The sequence below is a fragment of the Pteropus medius genome, unplaced genomic scaffold (genome assembly GCF_902729225.1).
Source record: "Pteropus medius unplaced genomic scaffold, Ma_sr-lr_union100, whole genome shotgun sequence".
Taxonomy (NCBI): Eukaryota; Metazoa; Chordata; class Mammalia; order Chiroptera; family Pteropodidae; genus Pteropus; species Pteropus medius.
In genome coordinates, this window is record NW_024356249.1 from 7,178,824 (window position 1) to 7,206,739 (window position 27,916).

Sequence of the window (27,916 nt, forward strand, 5' to 3'; positions counted from 1 at the left end):
GTGTGTGTGTAGAAACTGAGAGAGCTGGAAATTTGGTACTTCATGTTCTTTGCAATGTGTATCCTAAATAGACACATCTCAAAGGAATGTGTTTGTGTTGAAATATTACTTGTTTCTGTTTAAACCAAGTTGGGAGTCCTTTGAAGATCCTTCTTTAAAAATAGCTACTCCATAGTTTGAATGTTGGTGTCATATGAATTTCGAATATTCCACACTTGCTTGGCTTTTATTACTTTTTTTTTTTTTCGCGAGGTTAAAAAATTTTCAGTTCATTACTATGACCAGAACTAGTTTGTCCCTTTTAAATGATGAATCTCCGTTGTTTGGTGTCTGATTGTTTGTAGTCTTTGGAATTTCTGTATTTCTCTGAAAGCAGCCTAGTCTCATCATTGTCACCCAGTCTCACCCTTATCATGGACCTTACTCTCCTCTAAATGCCAAAAATTTTTTTGCCACCATCCCTTATTTCTCCACTTATGGTCAAAGTCTCATCTTCCTTCCAATTGCATGGACTATCTACTCCAAGATTTATAAGCCAAATGTTATTCTTACGATTCTGATGAATGGCGTAGTTTATCAGTGTTATCTGCAAAGGATTGCAGTATTCTTCAGAAGTCTAATACCCATTCATTTATTACATAGAACTAATAAATATTTAAACAATCCAACTATGTATGCTTAATTATTCCTTCTCCTTCCCTAAATGACATCGAACTTCCCATGTATTCATTTCTTTTTTATCATTGGGTGGCAAAAGCATTTTAATAAAATTTTCAAGGACTGAAGGCCAAAAATGTTCCCGGTCACTGAGCGACCAGCCTAACTCCTGTTGACAAGGCATATTTGAGAATGTCGTGTTGTTTTGGATGTAGAACTTGGGTTCTGATTCATGTCTTACTTTTCATCCAGTTTTATGGACGGGGATCTGAAGGCACACAAAATTCTTGTGTAGAGCTAGACTTACAAACTCTGACACCCCTGTTGCTAAGAATGAAAAAAAAATCTTATTCATGGTCAGTGCTATTTTCTAGCTGGTTGCACTTGCCAGAAACCTGGCCATTGCTAAAATGGAATAATTAAAAAAATTTTTCTTCTCTCCAAATATTTTACATATTTATTTCTATCTTTGTCTAATCTTATCTATTCTATCCACATGGAAAAAGCAGGTTTAGTGTGTCCAGCCACACATAAATCTGTCTATAAATGCATAGCCGCACTCTGTTCAACTGTTGAAACACAAAGACATTTAAAACCAACTAAATTATCAACTGAACTTTTGAAAAGGATTATTAATGAAAAATTTTTGGTAACTGAACAAAACAATAATTTATTAGAAGATTCTCTGGGTGTATTTGAACTTTGAATGTTTGCTATGACATTGTCGTGACAATGTCATGACATGTTTGAAAGGTATATGTTTTGTTCTCGTTTGAGTACAAAGTAAGCGTACCTTAGTATGTTTTTCCAGTAACACTTCCCATAATCATGGATGAAATAAATTTGAAGAAGCAAGACTATTTAGAATGAAGTTTCCTCATTGTTGGCCAAGAGATATGATATAGAAAAGTATGAAGTAGTAGCTCTGTTGGTAGGTTGCCCTATACTTAAAATACAGGGTAGCTGTTTACAAGCAGACATAAGATAAAGCTGATTCTTAACTGTGGCTAAAACCCTGAAAGTGAATAAAATTTTCTAAAAATTGGTCAAGCCACTTAAGTGGATGGCGAATGTAATCAAAATAATTTCGTGCTCAAGTGAAAAATGTGACTCATGCCTTTCAAAGCCATACTGGACATTTGATCAGAGTTCACATATATCAGTAGTACCTGCTAGTAAGTTGGTATTTTTTTTTCCTTTTACTAATGAGAGGAAGAGAAGCAGGGCTATCGTATTGAGACCTCTTAGTGAGTAAGCAGAGCGTGGGGTACGGACCTGGCGTGGACTCACATCAGTGAGTGACACTGCAGTGGGGTATTGGCAGTTTTCTAAAACTCTCTGGCATTCTCTTTGCTGTTTGGGCTTTGGATGAGGTTAACCAAATACTGATGATTAACAAGCAGAATTGGGTTTAGTGGTAATATTAGTAGTCGTGCTCGGGAGAGGTCACATTTAATGCTTGCGAACAGATTTTTGAGTCCGGAGAGATTTGCTCAACCGCTTTCTTCCTTCGTAAGGGTACACCTGTGCCATCCCCACCCTGTGTCTTCGCTTTCACGCACAGGTCAGTTCCTTACCCGCAGGTAGCTCCACGCGCCCACTCATACTCACCCTAAGCCGGTTCTGCCTCTCTAACTGTCCTGACTCTTGCCTACCAAGTTAACAAGTTTTTTCCTTTACCCTCTACATTCTGTGATGAGCTTACGAACACTGATCCAGGCTACTAGCTCAACTATGCACATCACGGAGAAGATGCAGAAGCGAGGCCAGGCTTCTTCGCTCCCTCCGTGTACTCTTTTCGAGCTGTGCATCCTCAGCAGTCATTTATTCTTGCTGAATCTTTGTGGGCTCCTCTGAACAGAGATGTGGCTTGAAAGGGAGGCTTTCTCAAGTCCTTCGAAACTATGAAATTCTGTCTCTGGAAGTTGTCTGTTCTGTAGGGAAATTAGACCTTTCACTGACACAGCGTCAGCAGCCTCTGACTTGGTGATAAGAAGTCCGCTTTAGGCTTTGCAGCGGCCTCAGGACCATTTGCTAATGAAAAAATACATCCAGAATTCCAAACAACTGCCTTGAACTTAGTCTTCGAAGCATGATTTATATAAGCCTTTTTTATGCTTTTTGTTTGTGCATATCATATTTTTCTGTTTTGTGGTTAGTAAAGGACTCAAGCTCTTCTTAATTTCAGTTTATTTACCTAAGGTTTTGACATCTCCTTAAAGAAAGCACTGATTTTATTTACTATTTACTTTTAGGATGAGGCTACTGTGCAGAGATTTGTAGATTATTGATCTTATTTGGAAAAGAACTGTTTCAGGGGTGAATACTGAAACTTGTCCTAATGCTTGGAATTTACTTATTTTTATTACGTTTCTTAAATGAAATTTCAGAGCCCGGAGCAAAGTAGTGGTGTAAGTATATTTCAGGAATATGTAATTGGTTTGAATTCTTTGCTAGAGAAGAATTTTATAAAATTAGGGTATCATTATAAGCAGAGTTTAGCTTTTTGCTTGCGTACATATAGACCCTGAAATCTTTTCAAAATTGGAGTAGTAATTTACTCAAATATGATACTATTAATGCTAAAATATTATTCAGGCTACATATATGACTGTTTCCTGTCTCTTGTTCTACATTTAATGAGTTTTCATGGTTTTTGATGCTCCATGGTGTTGATTTTTTATGAGAAAGTAGGAGTAATTGCTGGGAAAGAACCTCTAGCCGAGGGAGCCCGGAGGTTGATGTGACTGCAATTGCCATTTTTTTGCCCAAACAGCTCCTGTTACTGTACTTCTTACCCAGCCAGTAAGTGTGGATAAGAGGGCAGAAAAGAAACGATGTTTAGAATTATCTTTCTTATATGCTTTCGACAGTGTAGCTGAGCTGTATTGGGATATATGGTTTGAAAAGCTGTTTTCATGATAAACTACGGGGCTGGATTTTTAAAAAGGGAATCTGCAAATAGCCATTTTTTTTTTTTTTTTAAATCTGAGAACATTTAAAAAATATTGATGTATGAAATGGTGGAACAATTAAGTGAACAATGATTATATTCTTATTTGGGGACATAGCAAGCCTATGATTCGATTTGAAGTGACAACCACATGAACACGTGTCGGACGGGCCAGATACTGGGCAGCGATATTGGGCAGCCATGTTGGGCACAAAACAACTTGCCTCTAAAACACACAGGAGCATTCTGTCAGTCTCCTGGAACTCCATAAACTATATTTGCTTCTCTTTTTTCAGGACAACAAATAAATAAGGAAACAAACAATAAGTAAAACACAAGTTAAGAAACAGTAACCTCTCTTTGACTCACATTTCTTGTATTTAACAAAAATAGTAAGTTGAGAGAACATGTTGACTTTCATTGTGTGTTTGGTCATTTAGAAAACTAGTACTGTATTTAGATCATCAATTTCTCTGTTTTGGGAGGAGGACTTGCGTGTCAGATAAGCATCTTCTTTGTATCGCTATTCATTTTCTTCCCCAAAGAGCTGGGAGGACTGGGTTTTCTAGGTTTTTTGGTTGAAGCACCATTTTTTCTGTTAGAGCAGGAGTCAGCAAACTTTTTCGGTAAAGGGCCAGATGGTAAATATCTTGGACTTTGCATGCCATACAGCTTCTCTTGCAGCTACTTAACTCTGTCATAGTGTGAAAGCAGCCATGGACAATATATAAATGAATGGATGGAGCTGTGTTCCAATAAAACTTCATTTCCAAAACAGATGGTGGGTAAGATTTGGCCCTTGAGTGGCATAGAACACAATTCGTCAAAGCTGAAGAAGACATCTTTGCCCATCCAACAGTGTCACGTGGGCTACACAGAGTTTAGTGTGTACCATATGCTCTCATTTGCTGTTCATAAAGGTATGTGAATAAAGGGAGCCAAAGAGTAATCTGCCTTGAGTTCGATATTCTTAGATCTTTCCCTGTCTTTGCCTCTTGAAAGCTAAAATTAACTGCAGACTAATTTTGGAAACATACGGCTGGATTTGGCCAACTTGAAAAGTTTATAGCTTCCTAGGAGGGTATTAGATCACTTATCTTAGGGTATGGTTTGGCCAAGGAAGGGTAAACAATTTATGTATGATTTTTCAAAAACCCAAATATCTGCAATAAGAGTGAAACCACAGGTGGTGGCAGTGGCGGCGGTGATGATTCAGATACTGTGTAACTCTTATCAGAACTCCACAGAGTCGACTTAGTAGATGTTAAACAACTTCCATCCCCTCATAAGTTATCTGGGGCATCCATGGCCCGTTGGGCTCATCACTGGTGGACTTCCTGACATTTTATGCGTTTCTTACCCGATCAGTTAAGTCAGATGCTTACTGAGAGTCAGTTGTGTTTGTTTGCAAACCTCTCTGTGTCAGTTGTGTTTGTTATTGCATACATTAATTGAAAGTCATGTCTTCTGTTGCTATTTGTGTGAAAAATAAGGTGAGTGCTTTGGAAAGACTCATAAAGGTGATTTACTGAAAACTTGCTATTGAATTAGGTATGGTTATGGGTGAGAGAACTGTGGGAAGGATTGGGGCAGGGATCTAAAAGGAGCCTGCACTCTGGGTGCCGTATGAGGGTCTTTTGGTTCTTACCTACCTTTAAGGAAACCAGCTGAAATTTACAGACAATCCATTATGAACATTACAGGGCACTCAGCTGGCCATACTTGAAGAAAAGGGCTCACTCTTGTATCAGACAATTGGCAAAGAATTTGTATTTAGATATTTTATTATAACTTGATCTATAAAGGACATATACATATATCTTTTGTTTTTCATATTGCTTTAAAAGTTTCATTTACTGGTCCTAACTGTATCTAAGTGCTTCTGAAATGTGTCACACACTGTGCCAGAGCTTTGCATAAAGTCTCTTACTTAATCCACATAGCAGCCATTTGAAGAGAGTTCTGTTATCCTCACTTTAGTAATAGGGAATGTAGGGCTTAGATAGCCCATGTAATTTTTCCCAAGGTCCTTAAGCTGGTAAATGTTACATCTGAGATTCAGTATTCTTATCTCCCTAACTATACCACCCTGCTGTCAGTAGCCAACTCGAGAGTTTTGAATATAGTTTTCGAATGTAGCAGTCGGTAAGGTCTTGTTATGAATTGCCAGACTAGTCTTGATTAGAATCAAAACTGGAGGTTGTCAAAGAGTGAATTAGCTTTAGTCGATATAGGAAATATAGAAAAAGCTTGCCTTAAATCCTAACTACATTGTTTTTATATTTTTATTGCATTCTGCTCCTCTTTCCTCTTTTGTTTGGTCACATACCTACTTGGAACAAGTATATCGTTTTTACCTATTAAAAAATGCTTTTAGGCATATGACTTCATTTGATTCTCAAAAGAAAAGTAATAGGACAGGCATTGTTAGCTCCAGTTTTTAGAGGGAGAAACTAAAGTTCAGAGAATTTAAATGAACGGAGAGAGATGTGGAGTTGGAATAACATGTAGTTAGAAGAGGTCCACACTACAGGTGAAAAACTGGATAAGGAAATATTTTGCTGTACGATACAGATATTTAGTTAAAAGAAGAAGTTGAGGGATTGCTGTCTCCTGGTATGTGTGCAAGTATGATATGGAGGATTACGACTTGCTCTTTTCTAGCTACATCCGAGCATGGACTTACTTTCTTTCTTTTTTTTTTAAGTATTCAATTTCAGGAGGAAAGATTTAAGTTAAAGACTGGAGCTAGTTCTGGTAGAAGGAAAGTCTGTGGGTTAATCTCTGCGGGATTCTGTAGAACAGTTGTAGATTATGTCCAGATTCAGAACAATAAACTAGCCAATCAAGTGCAAAGTTCTACAGTTATACATATTTATTTTACTGTTTTTAAACAACAGCGAAATCATAAACTGGAATGCAGCCTGTAACATTTGAATGCCCTCAAAATAAATTATATACTTAGATTTTATTATAAATGATATACTACCATGTTCTTTTTATTTGAGGAAAGTAAAGAATGGTGATATGTAACAATGTATTTAGAAAGAGGCTTCTCAATAGTTTCAGTTACAGCAGTTTGTATCCTTTCCTACTGAGTGATTTAGTTGTTATTCCTAATTCTCTGAAAGAACATTTTAATGGTAGACCCAGACAGCAGTAAACTGATTAGGATGAAGAATTGAAGAAGAGATAATGGATAAAAGTTAGAAGTATGCGAAATTCCGGAATAAGAAGTATTGCTTAAGTAGATCATAAGGAAATAATTAGAAAAATAATCAGTAGACAAGAAACACTAGAAATCTGCTTCCAGGAGAAGGCTCAGGAATTCACTGGACTATATCACCCATGTGTGTAAATTCTGTAGTGTGAGATTCTAGAATGACAATGCTAATTTGACTTAACAGAAAAAAAAACCATTTTGCTTCCTGGGAGAAATTACTTTTTTATATAATTGTGTTCATCACAATTAGTACTATTATGTGAGTAATCAAAAGCACCACGATTTTATTTTATTTTGTATTGTTATTTTTATATTGTGTCCTTAGTACCCTTTATTTCCCATACTTACAGAATTAAAAATTAGAGGAACAATTAAAAGATTGGAGAGGCAGCAATGTGAGCAAGCATACTTGAAACTAATTTAAATAAATAATTTTTTTTAAAAAAAATTCACATTTCAGCATCCACAAATAAAGTTTTATGGAGCTCCAGCCAGAGAGAGAGAGAGAGAGAGAGAACACTAAGAATGTATTTGCTAAATCAGAAATAAGGAATTTTTTCTCTAAGGTGCTACTAATTACCTGGAAGAAAAAAAGAGATCAAACCACAAGTAAGGTGGCAGAGGCGGGATTAATGCTTAGGAAATTTTAGAGTCAGAAATACGAAATACTCAGCTTGACCTCTTTTGTACTTCAGAACAAAAGACTCTGATGCATCGTATTCATTTTAGCTCACTAAGGGCAAGAACAAAAAGCGAAGTAGTAGAAGTGAGGAGGAAGAAGAAATGATCAAAGGGAAAACGAGACACAAGAGAAGAATGAGATTTATGATAAGAGGCAAGATCGGTAAGGGAGGGAAAGAATAGGCCAAAGACTCCAAAAGGAGACGCCAGAGAAAAAAGCGAGGGAGCAGTCCCCAGTGGTTCTGGCACTTTCTCATGCTCCTCGGCCCATGCTTCTGCCCTCGAACGTGGCTCCGTCTGTTTAAAGCTTTGTCAGAATTGCCCTTTTCTTGACCCTGTGTTGAGAAGCTTAATCATGTCATCACTGTTCTTACCTGAAGCCCCTTCCTCCTTGTCTCAGCTCTCATTCCTTGTCGCTCTCCCAACGGATGCTCCCAAAGCTTGCGAAATATGTAGGACTTTAGAGTATCTTTTGCTGAATTTATCTTTCTCTTCTCTATTTTATCTTTGTCAGTGAAGCTTTACTCCTCGTTGTTTCTAAATGGATGTATTTAAGTAATACGATTACACATTATTTTAGGGTTCCTGTTCCCCCTGCCCCAGCATGCGCACACGCACGCGCACACACACTCACACGCACACCTGTCAAGTAGGGTGCACTGGGGTTGACATACCTGCCTCCTTTTCTTTTTTCAGGCTTAGTGGTTTTGAGAACGTTAGAAGGCCGTCGTCGGAAGAAGGAAAATGTTTTTATGTTTTGTTGGACTTTAGGACATAATCTATCACAACAAATAAACCAGGCCATACATTTTAAGTTTAATAATGGTTTTTCCTATTTTGTGGGAAAATACATTTCCTATTGATTACTCACATAATAGTGCAAATTGTGATGAACACAATTACATGCGGAGGCTTAGATGATGGAGATTGTAATATCATTTCTGGATATTTGAGACATTAGTAGGTATCACTGTTCAAGTAAACTGACATGCATAGCCCTTCCTTTGGTTGGATGCTATATCTTAGAGTAATCAGAAGTTAGCTTGTTGCCCTGATTTTCAATCAAACAACTGAGATACATTGTTCAGAAACACCCGGTTTGCTTAGATTGCTGCTCACCAGTGTGATCTCACTTTGTAGCTGCTTCCAAGCAGGTCACAGTGATGTCGCATCGTTCTCAATTATCTTGCAGGCTGATGTTGAAGACGTTCTCCCCTTCCCTATGCTCCCGGCCACTTGGCCTTGACCCATTGGGGTGTCCCTGTGCAGATTCTACTGTCGTTAATTCTCCACCCATGTTCGACCTGGGTATGACATGGCATGGACCTAGCATTCAGGGCAAGGGTTTATGCTTCTGACTTACTTCTTGGGACATCTTAGCCATCTTCTGAAAAGATGATCTCTTCATTGGAAGAGTGTTAACTTATTGACCATACCTTAGAAACCAAAGTTAGATGTTAAAGGATGCTTTTAAAATCAGGAAGCTAGTTAAAATCACAAGAGAATCCAGGTTAGTTACCTTGATTCTCATTTTAAAGGTGGCGTGCTAAACAGCATTTCAGTGAAATATCTGAACAAATACTAAAATTTAGATGTTTAAAAGTTTATATCTCAGCCATGGTTTTTCTAAGGTTGGAGATTTTATATAGTAGTCTTTTGTTTAGGATAAAGGCCTTAAAATTTAGTGTTAGACCATTAGCACATATGAACTTTTTGACTGAAGGACATGGGTGCTTGTGTCAAGCTGAACGTAGGGAAAACGACCAGCTGTATTTTCCTTACGGCAGCGTAATTCTCTTAAACACCAGATTTTCAACCGTAGACTGACCCTGATGGTTAAAGAAGATAATTCCTATGTTTACTTTAGTTTATAATACTGTACTGCATATTTGAAAGTTGCTGAGAGTAGATCTTAAAAGTTCTCATCACAAGAAAAAATTGTAATTATATCTGTTTATTGTGGCGATCATTTTACAATATATACAAATATCGAATTGTTATGCTGTATACCATATAATGGTATATATCAGTTATGCCTCAATTAAAAAGAATTTCAAATACCTCATGATATATCCCAAATTTCCTCCTTCTTCATTAAATATATTTTCCTCTTTAATTTTATTTTAGAACAGGGTGTTTGACATCTTAAATGTATCAGTGGCCTCTCTCCAAATGACATGGCTTCCGTGATCATGTCTCTTTGGAGATTTTCCGTGTCATGGCTTCCCGGTGTGCACTGTGTCACTTCTTATGCGTCGCCCCTGTGCTTTGGAGCATGGTTTGTTCTTTTGGGTTTGCAGCTCACTGTCCTCTTGCTAGAATTTATACATTCACTTTAGATGATATTTAGAAAGTGCTCGTGGGAACATAACTGCCATTCGGCACTTGTAGGCCCCTGTTACCTCCCACCTGGGTCCTTTCAATGGTCCCCTTAATGGTTTCCCCTCTGGCATTCTCCCCTCTTCCTAATTCATCCTATACGCCAAGATTAATCCTCCTAAAGTACTGTTTTCATCTCACTCAAAACCCGTTAGAAGCACCCCCATGGCCTGCAGGATCAAGACCAGACCTCCCAGCCAGTTAAGTCTTCCTGCAGCCTCGTTCCTGCTTGCTTTCTGGCCCTCTTACTGTAATTCCCTCTTCAGCTGACGTCCTTACTGAGGCCTCCTGTCTTCTCCCCTCTGTACCTCTGTTTGTCGTCTCTTACTGTGGCCTTTGACTCTTATCTCTGCTCATCTAAATCCTACTCATCCAGCTGTCAAGTTCCAGTCCAGCTGATCAGATTCTTTATTTTCCTTGCAGCATGTATTACCTTTTCTTGTGATTGGTTGTTTATACATCCTGTGCACTGCCCTCCACCCTGGTTCGTAAGTTCTTGAAAAGCAGCATTCGTAAGCAAGAATGGATTATTGCTAATTTTATACCTCTGTACGTAAACTGGAGCTTTAGGATTGTGATTTATGGTCACTGAGTGAAATGCAATTAATTGGCTCGTTATTTTTTGTATTCTACCATTTCTTAGGCACAGTGTCAGAAGATCTTCATGAATAGGTTTCATTGAGTGTTTGTTGAATAAATAAATGATACATTAGATTTATTTTGTTCTTCAGATAGGAACTTTTTTTTTTTTTTGACATTTAAGTTGACACGTTAGCATGTACGTAGGATTGGATTTACTTCTTCTGGACAGGAAGAAACACATTCAGAATGCCCTAGAGTCATTTCTGGACTGTCTTGGATTGTGTAGATTGCTTAAGTCATTGCTATATGCTTAGGTAGAGCTGAGTAAGTTGGTGGCCAGGTCCTTCTACTAACCAAATTGGAAAAGTTCTCTAAAATGTTGCAGCAACTATTTGGAAAATAGATCAGTTAACAGTTTTATGTTGCATGTTATCTCTTGAGGATGCAGGCTACCTCAGGTGACACAAAGCTCCAGTAGGACAAAGGATAGCTTGTTGCAGAGATCAGCTGAGCAGTCTTTTTACAGCCAGTTGTCAGCTCTTCCTTAATCGTGACATCATTGCTGCTTGTATTTATCTGACACCAGAGGAAAAATATAAAGGAGAAAGATAGGGGGACTTGGGAGGGATTTTCTTTAGCACTTAAACAAACCAGACTTGTCACACTGCAGGGGCACTGTGTCTGGTTTTAATAATCTCATGTATCACTTGAGTTTATTATTAGTAAAATATAAACCTATTTCTTAGACTTTTTTTTTTTTAATTTTTGAGAGGATTTCAAGATGTCACTTATGCTCTTCTTTCAGAATGGTAGTGGAAGGAGGTGTTAACTTGCTAAATGTCATTACACTGCTTGTTTTCAGTTTCAGATTAATAGCAGGTGGTAGCCATTTTTCAAAGCAAACAGGCTGTCTTTTTAGTTCAGTTAGTAAAAAAACACTAATTCTTTGCCGTAGCCTGAAATATTTTGTGCAAGGTGACAAATGGCGAGGATCACAGAAAATTCAATATTTAAAAAAATAGACTAGCTGGCTAATACTGTAAATTTTTAAAGGACCAAACCAGAACTTTCGGCAAAATATTTCTTTTACTATACTAACTGAGTTACTCATCTTGGTATTTATGCTTAATGAATATATCTATTTTCACTGAATATATTTTCATGCAGATCTTTTGATTTGTGGTCTATAATATCTTTGTCCACTTCTGCAGTACTCATCTCAGATAATGAATGCATCTGGAAACGAATTGCATCTTAAAACTATAGACGATCACCAATGCAAATGAATGCTTTTTAACGCACGCCGGAACGCTTATTTGTAGGGGGAAGTTCTGTGAGGTTATGTTTGGAATAGTAAGATTTTTTATTTTTGGATTTTTTTTTCCTTATTCACGAGCAGGTATTTAAGAATAACTGAAATGTTGTTTTGGTATACCAACTTTAAAATATGAATTAAAGTAACCTGAATTCTGTTCTTAACTCATGACTAACTAGCTTCCTGACCTGATGAGAGTTGAGTTGTTCCAGGATTAGATCTTTAGCATCTGGAGACTTTAGTTTCTAAGGTATACTCATGCTTCCAACATATATGGTTCTTTCTCCTCTTGTCTGAGTATTTTTGATAGCTGATCAATATGGCATCAAATGTCATTCGCGGTTTGTCATTAAGAACAACATTTTACATGTGATGTACTTGGTTTAAGATGCTCGAGGGTGGGGGCCGCTTTCCTTTGGGCTGGAATCCGATCGCTTAGCTCCTCAGTCTGAACACAGTTGCCAAGAGCTTCCTAGCATCTGATCAAGTGATGGATGAATGGAAATCATACTCATAAGAGGTGGATTTTTAAGCCAGAAAGATAACATATAATTAAAATGATAGTCATAACCGTAAAGCACACAGGATATCATGTCAAACAGTTAATAATACTCTGATTTCCCAGCAGGCAAAACCAAAGCAAAATCATACAGTTGCTTTCTATTCTTGGGTCCAAACATAGAGAAGGGTCTGCCTGCTGAGCCCTAGTGGGAAGAGTCGGAAATTTTATATTCACAAGACAGCTCTTCTAGCTGTGGATTTTAGGCAAGTCTTTTTTCTGCAACTGTTTCTTTAACTGTTAAAAACAAAAACAAAAAAGGTGGGTGTAAAACTGTACTGCATACTTCACGTTGCTGTGTAGTGTGGCTTTCTCATGTGATCATGTGGTTTTAGAGTCTTAAAAGTGATAAAGGATGTTAAAATTTATAAGTTGACATTTTGATTACATTCATTCCTGCATTTCTTGGCAGCAAACCTCTGGTGAAAGGCACTCTCCAGTGTGCCAAGGGATTCTAGAATTTGAAATTCCAGAGTTCTCTGCTTCGTGTGGTCCCTCCACACCACTGTACAGACAGGGGTGAGAACAAAACTAAGTCTGAGCTAGCCAGGCCCCTGGAATGAGTCAGAAAGAGGTCTGATTCAGCGTGGCCCCTCAGACGAGCAGATAATGAATGGGGTCTTCTGGTTCTCAACCATTGCGATGCAGAAACCGAAGTGCCTTATTTACACCCTATCTTGTGTACTCTGTTGCTTTCAATCCAATGATTCATGGTTTGGGTGCCTTCTCTTCTTTCTGTCCCTCCTTTCAGAGACTTCTTTTCCTTCTTGCTTTGACCAGACTTCTGTTGATGACGATTTAGTCCCACAGTCTCATGTCTTAACTTCTTTTCCTTGGTCAGGTAAGCTGGAGGCTTTGTACAGAGGCTAAAGATTTCTTAAGTCCCTGGATCATCAGGTTTGCAGGAAAATGGGATGTGAAGAGCCAGGTACTTCTTCATACCTTCCTTACCAGTGGTTATTGCTGAGGAGTTTTTAAAAATAATTTTATCCTTCTAACACTTTTCTAAATTTAGTTTTTCTTGGAATACAGTAGAGTCATAGCTTACTTAAGGATTTGGTTTTAAAATCACCATATGAATTTTATTTGTCAATTGTACCTCAGTAAAGCTGAAAAAAAAAATGGATATCCAGGTTTATTCTTAAAAGTTCAGCACTGCTAGTTTTTCTTCCATTATTGGGTTAATAGGTTCTTTAGTTGAGCCCTAGATGAAATGTTGGCTTTCATTTAAGGATTCGTGAATGAAAACTATGTATCTTGAACCAGTAGAATTCTCCTCGCTGAGAAGACATGTTCCCTCTGTGAGGGCAAGTGGGAAATGAGGCAGACGGAGCAGCCCCAGGCTTCCTGGTGGAGGAGGTGAAGCTCTGTGCACTGTTTACATTTTTCTCTCTCCCCACTTCAACCTGAGTAGTTGGATTTGCATAAACTAAATGTGCACATGGTGCAATTCCACTGCGCTCTCCTCTCTAAAGCACCATCAGTGAGATGAGGACACCCATTTATGTTCTGAGCTCAGTCATTTTAGGCAGACAAGGAGAGCCAGTGTGATTTGCTGAGCAGCAGTGAGTCGAACTTGTTTTAGAAAGTGGCCCATTTCCCCCTCAGTCTTACCTATTTGAATCCGCCAGGTGCTGTTAGGCTCAGGAAACAGCCCAGCAAATATTGTTAAGTGACAGAGAGCGAGCAAATCCTGTCACTCCTCCCGTCGTTGCAAACCCACCACCGGTGCCAAGTCAGGCAGAGAGGGAGCATCACTGCCACCACGCAGCGTCTGCCCCTGGCAACCAGGTGTCACACACACACGAGGTCGTTTCCAAATATCGCTCAACGTGTGCTCGTGGCATCCTAGCAATTTGGCAGCAGAACATACACCTTTGTGGGGTCTCCGCTGGTCTAGCTGTGGAGTCGATTAACGATGAATGAGGAATAGAAGAAATCTTATGGTAAGCGTAGTGCATAAAGTATGAATGTAAGTGGGATCTTAGATATTATTTAGACCGTCCCCTTAAATTTACAGAGAAGAAAACAGACCCCCAAAAGGTCAAGTAACTTGTTCGATTTCATGAGTTAGCAGCCAAACTGGAATTCAAGCTTTAATTGTCTGATGACTGTTCTGTGGCTTTTTCTACAACACAGAATTTCTGAATCAAATGATCCAGTTGGGTTTACTAAGCCTGGTCCACATAAGTGAGGCAATTCTAAAAGGAATTGGGATATACAGACAGATATGACCTCATTCTTATTTTGCCGGTTTATTTTCTGTTTGAACTGGAAGCTGAAGGTTTAAGATGTGCTGAAAACTTGTTGTCATCATCATTTGTTGGTGTTGATTAGCAAATCAGATTATGTGGCAGCCCTGGGAGTGTGCCCTTTAGCGCTGTCTTTAATAGAGAACCTGCAACGAAGGGTCCAGTTAACTGACAGCCTCATGCTGCAGCAACTTTGGGATCCCTCACAGCGTCTCCTCCCCGGCCTTGCCTCTGCAGGCTGACAGTATATGTCAGGGGTTCTAGAGCTGGGCCATTCTGCTTGTCCCAGGAACCTTCTTTTGGGCATCTTTGCTCTGGGGCTCCCCATCGGCTTGGCCAAGGTTTTCTCAGAGCTGCACATTTGTCCCCTTCCTTCTTTGTCTCCCATTACGGGTGTCAGACCTACAGCCATAATCTGAGTCTCTCTCTCTCTGGCTTCAGCTCCTTCTGGCTCTTACACTTCCCCCGTAATAAATCTCTTGTACTTTTGATTTTGTCTCAGCATCTTCATCCCAGAGGACCTGAACTGACATGGTACTTAACTAGTTTTGGAGACATTTTTAGAATATTCTGCATTAACTATTACAGGAAATCTTTAAACATCTCTTCATGTTGAATAGTATGAAAATAACTGAATATGTTTGATTAGTCATTTTTATATCATTTTTCCCTTAAAGTCAAGCCAGTATGAAAAGATATAAGGTCAGGGACTAACGGGAAGTGCACTGCTGTCAAGAGGCAGAGATCCCAGAACAAACTCTCTCCCTGACCATGCAGAATTCCCTTAGTCAGCGAGGAGCTTGGAGCTTCACTTACTTCCTATAAAATGAACTGGATGATCTCTGAGTGTTTTTTTTCCTAGCTCTGAATGTGAACTAGATTGCAAGAGAAAAGATTGACTCTGGCCAATTGGTCCCAATAGTGTGAACATTAAACCTAATTTTACATTGAACAAATACAAGTTAATACAAAGAAAAGGAATTCAGAGGTTGTACATTAATTGTCTCCATGTTGTCATTCAATTTATTTGTCAGATCAATGACATCAGATACCTTGGTACAGATAGTGCAGCTTAACTAGCATCTTTATGTTCAAGTGCTTCAGTGATTTTTAATCTCCGTCGTAAAACAGATTACATATAAGTGCCTGGAAATGGAAGTATTATTCTTTACAATATAGAATAAGAAGATAGAGACATTTTAGTTTAATTGCATCTTAAGTTACATAATTTAAAATGCCTAGTGCTCCTTTCCTCTCTGTACTGTATCAGCTTTGGTCTAGAATCGAGACCGCTCTGCTTTTGCAGGTAATGATAACATTCAGCGGTTTATCACACCAGTCCATTCTGCAGCTGACTTTGATAATAAAAGCCCCTTCCTGCCCTAGGTCCATGTAATCACGCGGTAGTTTTATTGAATATGGTCTTTTTTTTTTTTTTAACCTCTTTTTCCTTTTTCAGTTATAATTCTTATCCTTGAAGTTTCTAAATTTACTGATAATCTGTGATATAGTGTCCTTATTTATTTTATAGAAGTTGGTCTTCTAGAACTTTGTTTTCTTTTTAATTACTGAATTCGATTCCACCTGGTCTTTTTGACTCGCTACATGTTTACATTGAGTTGTGTCTTTTGTAAACATGTAGTCACTATGCTAAAGCTATAGTGTCATTACGGATGATAAAGCTGCCCATTCCAGAACTCTGCAACCCTAGCGATTTATTTCACTTTTGATTCAGCATTTATTTAATGTTTCGTATGTGCCGGGTATCGTGATGTTTTTTTTAATGGATGTTGGGAAGGGAGCACAGAATTTATGACACTGAGCTGATGAGGTGATATGTCTCATCAGCACCTTTCACGTTAAAATTTCATGTTGAAATATCATGTTGCTTTGTAACATGAAATTTGTAACTTATAATGGAATCACAATATGCCTGTTTTCAGGAATGATACATAAAATATTTAGCAACAAGTCTGTGGTTGTCACTACCCAGGCAGAAGAAATGTTGAACAACCAATATCAGTTCATGTCAACTGAGTATCACTTATGCCTGAATCGAACATCAGTTACCTGGATTCAAAATCTTATATGTTGGATGTGGTTCCATAGGGTAGCGGTTAGCATGTCTGCTTTACACGCAGAAGGTCTTGGGCTCGCACCCCGGTGGAGCCACGGTCTATGGTCTACGGCCATGCCACCCTGAACAAGCCTGATGTCTGATCTTGGAAGCTGAGCAGGGTCGAGCCTGGTTAGTACTTGGATGGGAGACCACCTAGGAAGACCAGGTGCTGTAGGCGTAAAAAATAATGAATTATAATAAAACAAACAAACAAACAAAAACCCCACAAAATCTTATATGTTATATGGACATGGATTCTGTTTTTACAGGGAGCCATAGAACAGATAGAACTGATGTACGCATTTTATGCTTTTCCTACTTAGGTCAAAAATAATAAATTAAAATGTCTGGTTTCCTCTCTCATTGGGCTGTGATTCACTATTTTATGTGTATGTGAGCCCCTCTTATTGCTTTTAGATATTATACCTTTGCAGTGTAACCCTACTGCCGGGTTATAATGCAGGCAAGTCACCAGCCCAATTCTATACTACAAGCAGACATTTATTGAACAAAGATTTATTAGCAAGCAGGTACAAAATGATTGATACAGCCCACTCTGTAAAACTCAATGAGATCCCAGTTCTCTGTTTTTAAAATGCTTTCTCTGCAGGAAAGTTTCACCTGGGGCAGGTGAGGCTGCTTATTGTTGGTCTCAGATGTCCAGCCAGTCTTTTAAACCAGTGGTTCTCAACTCGGAGCAGTTTGCTTCCCAGGGGACAGTCGGCAGTGTCTGCAAACATTTTTGGTTGTCACAGCTCAGAGTGAGTAGTGGTATTACTGGTCACAGAGGCCAGATATGCTGCTAAACATTTTGCAAGGCGTAGGACAGCTCTTCACAGCAAGAAATGATCTGACTCTACATGTCAGTGCTGAAGGTAAGAATCTCCGTCTTAAGCCAGTGGCTGGGTGCAGGACTGTTCAGGGCTCGAGCATGCGGGGCCATCCCTAAAGTTAAAGCCACAGGCCTTATTCTCCTAACTTCTTCACCAGCAGATATAGGAGTATCTTTATATTGTTACCTAACCCTTGCGTCTTTTTGATAGTTTTCATTTTACCCTTAAGAACCTATATCTAACATTTATCATACTAGTTAATGAAGCATTTTCACTAAGGAAATCTCGTTTCCAGCAGTCAGTGTGCTAAGCTGCAAAACATCACTGTTGATTAAGACATGGACGAGCGAAGTCCTGTAGGAGCCACCTCTACTTTTTTGCACGTCCAGTTTTGAGCTTCCAATCAGAACACTTGTTGCTCGCTCCTGGATTGTGCGTTCCTGGGTACCATGCTGGCAGCACCTAGTTCAGAGCTTAACCTAAGTAACACGGACGTGTGCTATCACACTGCATGCTGTAGTATTTTGAAGTAAGTCGTGAATGCTATGGCAGATTTGTTTCCCAGAAGCTGTGTCTACTTCCTTCTTCAAGCTCTTCCCCTCAGTGCTCTTTATTTCATTTTGGCTACCAAGTCCTGTTCCTTTGCGGAAAGTACAGACTTGGGACAAGCCAAAGATACAGACAGAGAGAGTGAATCTCTTTTCCTGTCTCACAGGGGTCACAGTTGAGAAGGACAGTAGGGTAGTAAAAACCAAAAGTCAAAAACAGATCCCATAAGAGACATGTTGAAATGTTTCATTAGGTGCGAAAGTAGGAGAGTTAGCAGAGGTAATGATAAATACTGCACGAAGGAAGTAATATTTGAAAGGAGATTCGGGCGTTGATAGGGCCTGGGGTGGGCCAGCTCATGGTCACATGGTGACTTGGCAGAGCTAGAAGGGGCAGCTGGGTCTCCCGACCCCACCCAGAGGTTTCCTAGTACGTCATAGTGCTAATAAGTTGTGAATTAAACCAGAAAACTGGAGAAGTAAGTGTTTGGTTTAAAATATTTTTTCCTCTCTAAAGGTACAGAAAAAAACTTTGCAAAATTATTTCTCATTTTACCAAGTGCTTAATTTTGCTGCTCTTGTCAAATACCATGATCTGCACAAACGTTATGTGAGAACTCCTGGAGAAATTTGAAGCAGAGCACCACCAGCTTGCTTTCTCTTCTAAATGTGTGTACCCAACACCTTCCTCTCTTCATTCATTATTGGCTTTACTTTTTAATTTCAAAACCACTTACCTTTGCCTGTGCTCTCTTTTTTCAAGAGAATAAGCAGATAAGCCCCAACGTGGCAGAAGGCACGTTCAGTAGGCTATTTCCAATGTGTTCTCAATATGAAAAAGCTGACCTATAGACCAAGGTTCTTGAAACTCTTTTTGGAAAGACAAAACAGAAGTAAATGGATTCGATCACATTCTGGGGGCTTGGGTATGAGTTCCAGATCTAGAATGAAGAAGCCTCTTGGAAGAACGGTCTTTGTCTTTCATCTCTTGGTCTGTATTCAACTTCTATCAGGCCTAGTGTGTTAGTGGATATAGTATAGTTTAACATTTCAAGCTTGGGTTTGTTCGTAGCTTATGCTTCTGCCTGTAAGTAGTTAATGAAAAGTATGCTAAATTTGATAATAGGTTGGACATCATTTAAGTTCACTGAGAGTTACCCTTGTAAAGGTTATCTTCTGGTATGGTTTAGAAAATAGTGCTCTGAATATAATTCCTTGTTTATTAATGCCTCCTGATAAAGGCTCAGTGAGCCCTAAGTAATTTCTCATTTATAACAGAAGTCTACTATTCAGCTAATTGGATACATGGCTACTTTAATTATTTTGTTACGCTTAATTGATATGCACAGTGATCATGTTCTATAGCTTCTAACTGTAATATCACCTTATAAGTTTATGGTTCAGCCCCCTTGGATATTTCAGTTCCTTTTATCTCAGCATATAATTTTATTAGGTTCCTATATATTGTCTCTTACATGTAGTTCTGACAAAGAATAAAGTTCTTTTCCCTGCTCTTGTTTGCCTGTATGAATTGTAAGATAGATAGGGATTTATTTTGCCTACCACAGATTATCTATATCGTTGTGAAAGATTAAATCTTTCCCAATTCATTATGTGTTTCAGATTTCTTACAAGATTTATAATTATAGGAAATGAATTATAGGGATTTCCTATTTATATTGATTTTACAGTTCTTGCCTTTTCTCAATCAAACTAAGCTCTGGCCTCATAATGCCATCCCATGGAAAATTGAGCAGGTTTCTGCTTTGTTTTCTACCTTGAGCTATTAAAATTGAACACTGACATTTTAAGGAACTTTGTCATTTAAAATGTACAAGCTTTCCCATAGCACAGAATCTTTCCTTAACATGCCTTGTAATTGGAGTGAAGTAACAATACTACCTCTGATCTAAGAGACTGTGATGTCACTGGGTTCCCTGTGTAATGCCTTGGTCCCCAGAGGCTACCTCCTCCTCCTTAGAGAGCTGAGCTACTATGCCCAAAAGTTTTTCCAATGATTTACCTAGGATCCTACAGGAGAAGGTAAAGTTCTTACCAGCACAATATGTCATATTCATAATCTCAGTTTTTCTTCTATTGACCGTTTTATATCCTCTGTTATAAGTACTTTCGAGGACACTTCAGAATATGTTCTCTGCCACTTTGGGGCAGATCTGCTTTTTCTCTTGGAAAAAAAAAAAAAGAACAAAAAAACATGGCAAACATGAAATTAAAAAGTAAAGCCAGCAGTAAATGAAAACAGGAGGTTGTTAGATACATAAACTTTTCAGTCCTTTCTGAAAAGAGGCAAGTCTTTAAGGAAGTAAATACATGGTATACTTCATTTTGAATCTAGCTGTCAACACTGAGTAAAACATCAAAATGTTTATGTGTTCGGTTTCTTAAAACTTGATTTTCTTATTTTCTTTGTTTCTCTTGCATATGGAACGTTCTAGTGTTCCATAATGATCCACAAAAGCACTTTCTGTCATGTTTTCAAGCCCAATCATGTTATCTCAAATCTGACAGGATCTGAAAACTAATCAGTGCACATTTCCTGTACAGGGAGGAATAGCAAACATGAGACGAGGGAAGACTTTTTATATTCATTTTTTTTCTAGGAAATGATTTCACTATAACAATAAATAATGTTGTAATCCTCTTTGTTTTTATTTGTTCATTTACAGTGATTCTGTATCTTGTAGAGAGTTATATGTGGAGGTTTTATTTCCTTGCACTTGGTTGACTGCCTGCTTTTTCTTGAGTTGAGTGTGACTCTCCATCGTCAGCAGCTATTAGCTTCGTCAGTGTATTTCAGGCTTATTTAAGTTTTAGGATTCATATTGTGTGACTTTTCCTCCCAGCATCACATTAACTGTTTCAAAGCAACGTGCCAGTGAAGCGTTGTGGACATGTTTCTTGCTTGTGTTATTCTCTCTTGTGGACCTCAAACTATTGATTCTGTTGGCCGTCTAGGGAAGATTTGTGATGTGAGACTGTAGTTTGGTGTTTTCAGGTCTTCAGAGGTAGTTTCTCTTTAGTGTGCATATCTGACCTTTGGACATGTTGCATTAAAAGTTTTTTGAAGATTACATCTAAAAATGCGGATGAAGATATTTCTGTTTACCCTTTATTTAGATTGTAATCAACAAATTAAATCCATTGGTTGCGTAGCCCTCAGCAGGCTCAGTACTACAATATGCTTGTAGTATTGAATTAAAAAAAAAAGTCTCATTGTACAACTACATGTGAACAAAAGAAGCATTTAGTGCAGGTATTTTAAGAACCATGGTAGGTAATGTCATACATTGAATGGGAGAGAGAATCAAGTGCTAGTATGTTAGGGATTTAGTAGGTAAAATAATTTCCCTGCTACAGATAACTTCAAGTTATTAAAAATTTTTGGTTTTTAATGTGGTTACTTATAATAGCTGATTCTCTCCACTTCTGTAACATACTATGTTCCCATCTCATAGTCAGGGATAAATGTGTGTAATATTAATGATTAAAAATATTTTATGATTATAGGAAAGGTACTTGGTCATTATTTGGAAAATTTGGAAAATAGTGACTAGTCCAAACAAGGAAAATATTTCACTGTGCACATCATAGCCAATGTTAACATCTTAGCGTATTTTACAGTTTTTTCTGTGTTTATGTAACCAGGCACTCAACTTTTTCTGCCCATTCCCCGCCCCCCTCATTCTTAACTAAAAATTAGGAACTTACTGTGCATGCTATTTTATTACTTGTTTTCCCCCCACATAATATTTTGAGCTAAAAAAATTATTTAAATATTATTTTTTTAATGGATCGCAATGCTCAGTTGTTACAGCTGGACTAAAATCTTTATAATCAATATCCTGTTGTTGGATCAAATCTTATTTACACAAACCTCTGCTGTTTCTATCTTTTTGTTGCTTTAAATAATGCTGGCTGCATTTTTTTAGGTACAAATCCTTGTGTGCTTCTCTTCATCAAATTCCCTAGGATTAAATGCCTAGAAGTAAAATCGGCCAGGTGATAAACAGATTAACAGTAGTAAAGATATATACACGCATACATACATATATTTATATGTAGTTACTTTCATAAATTTTAGTATGCTTGATTTGTATTCACTGTGTGGTTTAATTCATTCTTTGTAATATATGGTTCCACGAGTTTTGACAAATGCATGCAATCATGTTACCACCACAGTAATCAAGAAAGAGAATAGTTCCCTCACCTCAAAAAATTTCCTCCTGTGTCTCTTGACTACAAAGAATATTTATTTGTAATTTAGAAAATGTAAAGAAGCAAAAATAACTAGCAACTCCCCATAAGCCTTACCACTCTGCTATAACCTCTATTGACATTTTGCTGAATATTTTTCTGGTCTTTTTCTTTTTTCCCCTTCTGTACCAATTAAAAAAAAAAAAAGTAAAGAAAGATTATACCATTCTTCTTGTTTATTGTCTTTTTCTTTTCCTCGTATTTTATTTAACAATAAGCTTGGTTTTTGTTGTTTTTTTGCAGTTCTAAATAACCCTATCATGAACATCTTTGCATATTACTATAATTACATACGTAAGAAAAGTCCTAAAAATAGTGTTTAGATCTCAGTGACTATGTACATTTTTAAGCCTTATTACATTTTGTCAAATCGATTTTATGTTCTGAACTACAGTGTGTAGAAGAGTCTGCTTTTCTGTATCCTTGCCAATATTATTTTATATTTTTGTCATTTTGATAGATGAATAATGGTATTTCATTATTTTAATTTTCATTCCTTAATTTCTTGTGGGGTTGAGTTTTCTTTTTCCATGTGTTCATTTTCAGTATTTTTGCGTATGAATGGCCAGTCTAGGTCATTTGTTTATTTTTCTTCTGGCTTTTTTACAGGAGTGAAGGGTCCTGGGGTGGAGTAGAGGGCTTATTTTTTAAGGGCTCTATATGCTAGTAACGTGAACTCTCACAGCTCCATGCTGGAATTTCTTTTCCTCTTTTTGTCATTTGCTTTTCATTGGGTTTAATGATTTTTTAATTTACCGAAGTGTCTCATAAGTTCATTCTTTTTCATTTTCTTTTTTGGGGGGCGGTGTCTGTTTTGAATTTAGAAAGATCTCTCTTTAGATTATATAGTCATACATATTTTCTTCATACTTAGCTTTGTTAAACATTTTCTCCATTTACTTTTATATTTCTGACAGACTTGTCAAGTTTTTACTCTGTGGTACCAAGGAGCTATAAATTATGTATTTGCATATGAATGTATTTTTATTGAATCTTAATATTGTATTTGTTTTTATATGCTTTCAAGCAGTACAAGATTTTCATCGAAATCTTCTATTTAAATTAACAGTCCAGTCACATTTTAAATGTGTCCCACATTAAGCAAATCCCTTTTCTTTCCTTATTGCCTTCTTTGGTTTGTTTTAGATAGATAGTATGCATCGATTTCTCTATGAGGTCAGGAAAACGCAGTACTTATATCGTTAACATAACTGTTCGTTTGGTTTTAACATGCTGCAGGACAACGATGTCAAAGTAAGTAGCAAAACAATGACGTGTAAGTGGGTTCTCTTAAACTGAGCAGATTCAGCAAGTCACCCTTATTCAGGTTGAGCCAGGTGACACTTGATCACCTCACAAAAAATTATGGTGTACCGCACAAGGATGGGAATGCCAAAATACATTCTTTTTTAATTTCTTAAAATTCCTAGTCAGGTGTGTATTCAGCAGTCACTGAACAAAAAATATGTTAAGAACTTTTCTACCTGGGGGTGATGTAGGGAGATCTCTTCCCTCCTGGAGAGAACGGGCTCTTAAATGTAATAAACAGGTTAGAAACAACAGTTTGAAAAAATGCATTTTTTTTTTAACAAATCTAGAAAATCATTCCATAAGTAACCATCTCTATCATTATGTTTTTCCAGAGTCAAAACTATTTTATTGCTTTTTATTTTGTAGAAAAAGATCTTGTAAATTAGAAGTGGGATAACTGGGTTTTTGAGTTAATTATTTTTATTATTAAATTTTAGTTATTCAAATAAACATGTATAGTAGTTTTTGCCTCCCTCTAAAGACAGCTTCTTCATAAAAAAGGAAAGAGACCAATACATATATTTATATGCGAGTTTCACTGGGTAATTTAAGTGTTCTCAGCATAAACTTTATGTGCAAAATGTTGTATAGCCATTTTGTTGTTGTTGTTCAAGAAAGGTTAATAATCATGTCTTATGCCCAGAATAAAACCAAAGTTTTATTGTGCAAAATATTAATCCTTGAAATTACTCTCTGAAAGAGTAGTTAAATAAAACTCTCTGTCTCTGCTATGTTATGATATATTTGGACAAAGTAGGACACAGCTGTTACAGTAAAAAAAACACACACAAACAATGTAGACTCATTCTTTACATTTAAATACAGCAATCATCATCTTATTAATGTCTTCTATGACAGAGACCTAATAGTTTGCAAAAATCTTCAGCTTTATATACTTATTTCTAATGTAATTTATACTTGACTTTTGCTTTGCTGTTGCTTTTTCTTGATATAGTGTATTCTTCACTTCTTTTTTTAGGCTAAGCAGCTGGAACAGAAAGATCGAATGATAAAGAAGCAGGATACATTCTACAAAGAGCAGCTGGCTAGACTGGAGGAGAGGGTATGACTATTTTTTGTCCTTGATTCTTCTGTTACCACATCACCTTTCCCCATATATTTATTTAAGAATCAATAAATTAGAACTATAACTGCTTTTCCTAGTTATAAAGTAGCCAGGAAGTGAAGAAACCGAACAGGTAGATCATTCTCACAAGGAATGTCCTTCCTACTTCGATAGTTTTGGGTACGGTTATGTTTTTGGTTCATCGATGCCTTTTACCTCTCACAAGTCTCCTTCACATATTTTTCCTTAAATATTTAGAAACTGCTTCACCTCCAGGTCATATAGTCAGGTGCTACTCTTAACTCTCTTAAACTTTGACTAAACTTGAGTACTTTCTAAGAAATGATAGTGTTTTTTTAAAGGCTCTATTGTCTTTGTGAAAACTCAGTTTCACAAAATTTGTGGCTAAGAAGCAGATGTCTCTTTCAAGCGTGGTAGACAGAAGCTGAATAGTGGGACTTAAGGGGAAGAGTTAGGAGGGGGAGCTGAGGTAGTTCCTCTAGTCAACCTGGACCTAGAATCGGACAGAGATGCAGACGAGGGAATTTAGGCTGAAACAAAATGTAAGAATAGGAGTTTGAGCATCTAATCAGTGCTTCTGTTCAATTATGCAGATTTGCCTATAATGATTTCATACATAGACCATGAGATTACAAAGCTAACTTTCTCTCACCCCAACATTTGATTTGTCTAGAATAGGATGTTTAATAAGAAAATAGGTAAAATAAAAAATACATTATTAAGACCCGTTCAATAGTTATTTGTATGTTGAATATGTTCACCTGTCTCTGTGTCTCTGAACTCAGTGCTGCTTCAGTATAGGGACCATTTTCTCATTTATTCACCAGATATTTACTTAAGTACCTAATATATGTCAGGCTCTGGTCTAGTGCCAGAGATATGCTATTGAAGAAAATGAACTAAACTTCTGAGCTCAAATTCAATTAAAACCCCGTGTGTGTGTGTGTGTGTGTGTGTGTGTGTGTGTGTTTGAGGAGCCATGAGAGGATTTTAGTAAATCCACAGAAGTAAACACGTATTGTGAGGGGTGGCTGGGGTGGGGCTGCAAGGAATGGGAGCCAGGCCGCAGAGGGTAGGACTTGACAGAGGCGGGGAGTAGGAGGTGAAAGGACAGAGCTAGGCTGAGCTGGCTCGAGGGCCCAGCCTCAGGGACCATCACCAGGACCACTGGACAGCTCCTGGGCACTCAAGCCAGCACCAGGCAGGCTCAGTGGCAGGGGCTCCACCAGCACAGCAGTGTGTGCGTGCGTGTGTGTGTGTGTGTGTGTGTGTGTGTAAAATGTAAAATATGGGGGATTGAGATGATACGGCAAACAATAAAGCAAGAGGAAAGTGAGTCCCAGGGCCAAGGATTGTGGCTTTGGGGTCAGGTGGAGGGGTGGGGGAGACCTGTCTTGAGAGGTTGGCATTTAGAAAGATGTCTGCAGTGATGGGGAAGCAAACCAGCCCCAAAGCCTTGAAGCAAGAGTGAGGTCCTTGGCGTGTTTAGAAAGGCCGGAGGGTTCGCTGTCTTTAGCAAGAACTGAAGCAATAGAGACCTAGTAAGAGGTTATAGCAATAATTCAGAAAAGGGATGATAAAGGCTTGGCCCAGGGTGCTAATCAGTGGAAGGAAGGAAATATGTTTGGCTATTTCAAAGGCAGAGCCAACCAGATTTGCTGATGGCTTGAACATGAGTAGAAGAAAGAAAACTAGGTCTGTGGCTCTTACAACTAGAAAGATGGGTTTTCCATAAGGGACTGCTATTAAAATACAGATCTGGATGTGTGTGATGGAGGGAAATAGGAGTTTGATTTTGGATATGTTTAGTTTGGGATATTTCTTTAGACTTCCAAATGGAAATGTTAAATAAGCATAAAGTGAAATGGCTTAGAGCAGAAGTCAGCAAATTTTTTCTGTTAAGGGGCAGAGAGTAAATATTTTAGGCTTTGCATCCGTGTATGGTTTCTGTCCCAGCCACTCAACTCTACCATTGCAATGCGAAAGTGGCCATAGCCAGTATATCAACAAACAAGTGTGATTGTGTTCCACTTCATGGATGCCGAAGTTTGAATTTCGTAGAATACGCTTCTTTTGATATTTTTCCCCAATCACTTAAGAATATAACACCATTCTTAAGGCTGTTACTAAAACAGGTGTCGGGCTACAATGGACCGTGAGTTGTACTCTGCAGTACCCTGGTTTAGAGCACAGGCTCTGACATCAGAGGACTTGGATTCAGATCCCTGAACCAGCATTTACCTGCTCTGTAGCCTGGAGCATTTTACTGAAACTTTCCTCAGTTTTAAAAGGAGGACATAGCAGTACTTAACCTCGCTGATTTGTCAAATGAGCTCATTCGCATCAAAGCACCTAGCGTCCAGCACAGAGTAACCAACCACTCAGTCAGCGGTGTTTCTTATTTTACTTTTGTCCTTCCAGAGCGCTGTGCCTCTGTAGTTAGTCATCGTCAGTAAAACGGATGGTGGGGTGCTTTTAGGGCGGGGAGTTTTGGAGTCATGTGTACCCAGCACCTGCTTTCCCCAACCCAATGATAGTTTTCTTTTGCTATCGGGCATGACTATGCTTGATTTTTTTTTTTTTTTTAAATTTTGTATGTGTACCTTCTAAATTCATCATTGACCACTGTTAGGAACAAGAAAAGGCACTAAAAAATATTCACCTATTTCTTGTAAATTCACCAATTTGATAGAAATAATTTAGAGATTGGTGTGAGGAATCTCCGTAGATTAAACTGGTCTGCTTAACTGCGAACTATTGCTTTTGGCCTCAGGGTAGAAGCAGATGGGTATGATGTGATGATAGCGAATTATTGCGATTCATGTCTTATTTAGGGAGAAATATACATATTTTTTCCTTTTTGAAGATAAGACTGGAAAGTAGTTAATTAGGAATTTTAACTGAAAGCTCGGAGAAGCACCAGTGAGCTTAGAAGAATCCTGAAGTGGAATAATCACACTACTACTAGTTAATACTTAATAATTCCATATTTAATAACGTGGTAGAAAGACTTCTGGACTAGGAGTCGGGAGGCATGGCTTGGTCATCTAGTTATTTGTCAGTTCACCTAACAATCTCTGTGATCTTCAGCTCTTCATCTGTAAAGTGAGGAGAATTCTGTTTCTTGCTCACCTTTGTGAGT

General features: G+C 38.0%; 1 protein-coding gene and 1 pseudogene across 3 annotated transcripts in view; both read left to right on the top strand.

Moving 5' to 3' along the window:
* Nucleotides 1–27,916, top strand: part of CHCHD3 (coiled-coil-helix-coiled-coil-helix domain containing 3) — a 254,511-nt gene that overhangs the window by 139,155 nt on the left and 87,440 nt on the right. For all 3 annotated transcript variants that reach the window (XM_039860894.1, XM_039860893.1, XM_039860891.1), the window contains exon 5: nucleotides 24,667–24,750. In XM_039860894.1, coding sequence (XP_039716828.1) covers nucleotides 24,667–24,750 — 84 coding nt within the window. The remainder of the gene's footprint in view (nucleotides 1–24,666; nucleotides 24,751–27,916) is intronic.
* LOC120601380 (uncharacterized) lies at nucleotides 16,783–16,898 on the top strand (annotated as a pseudogene).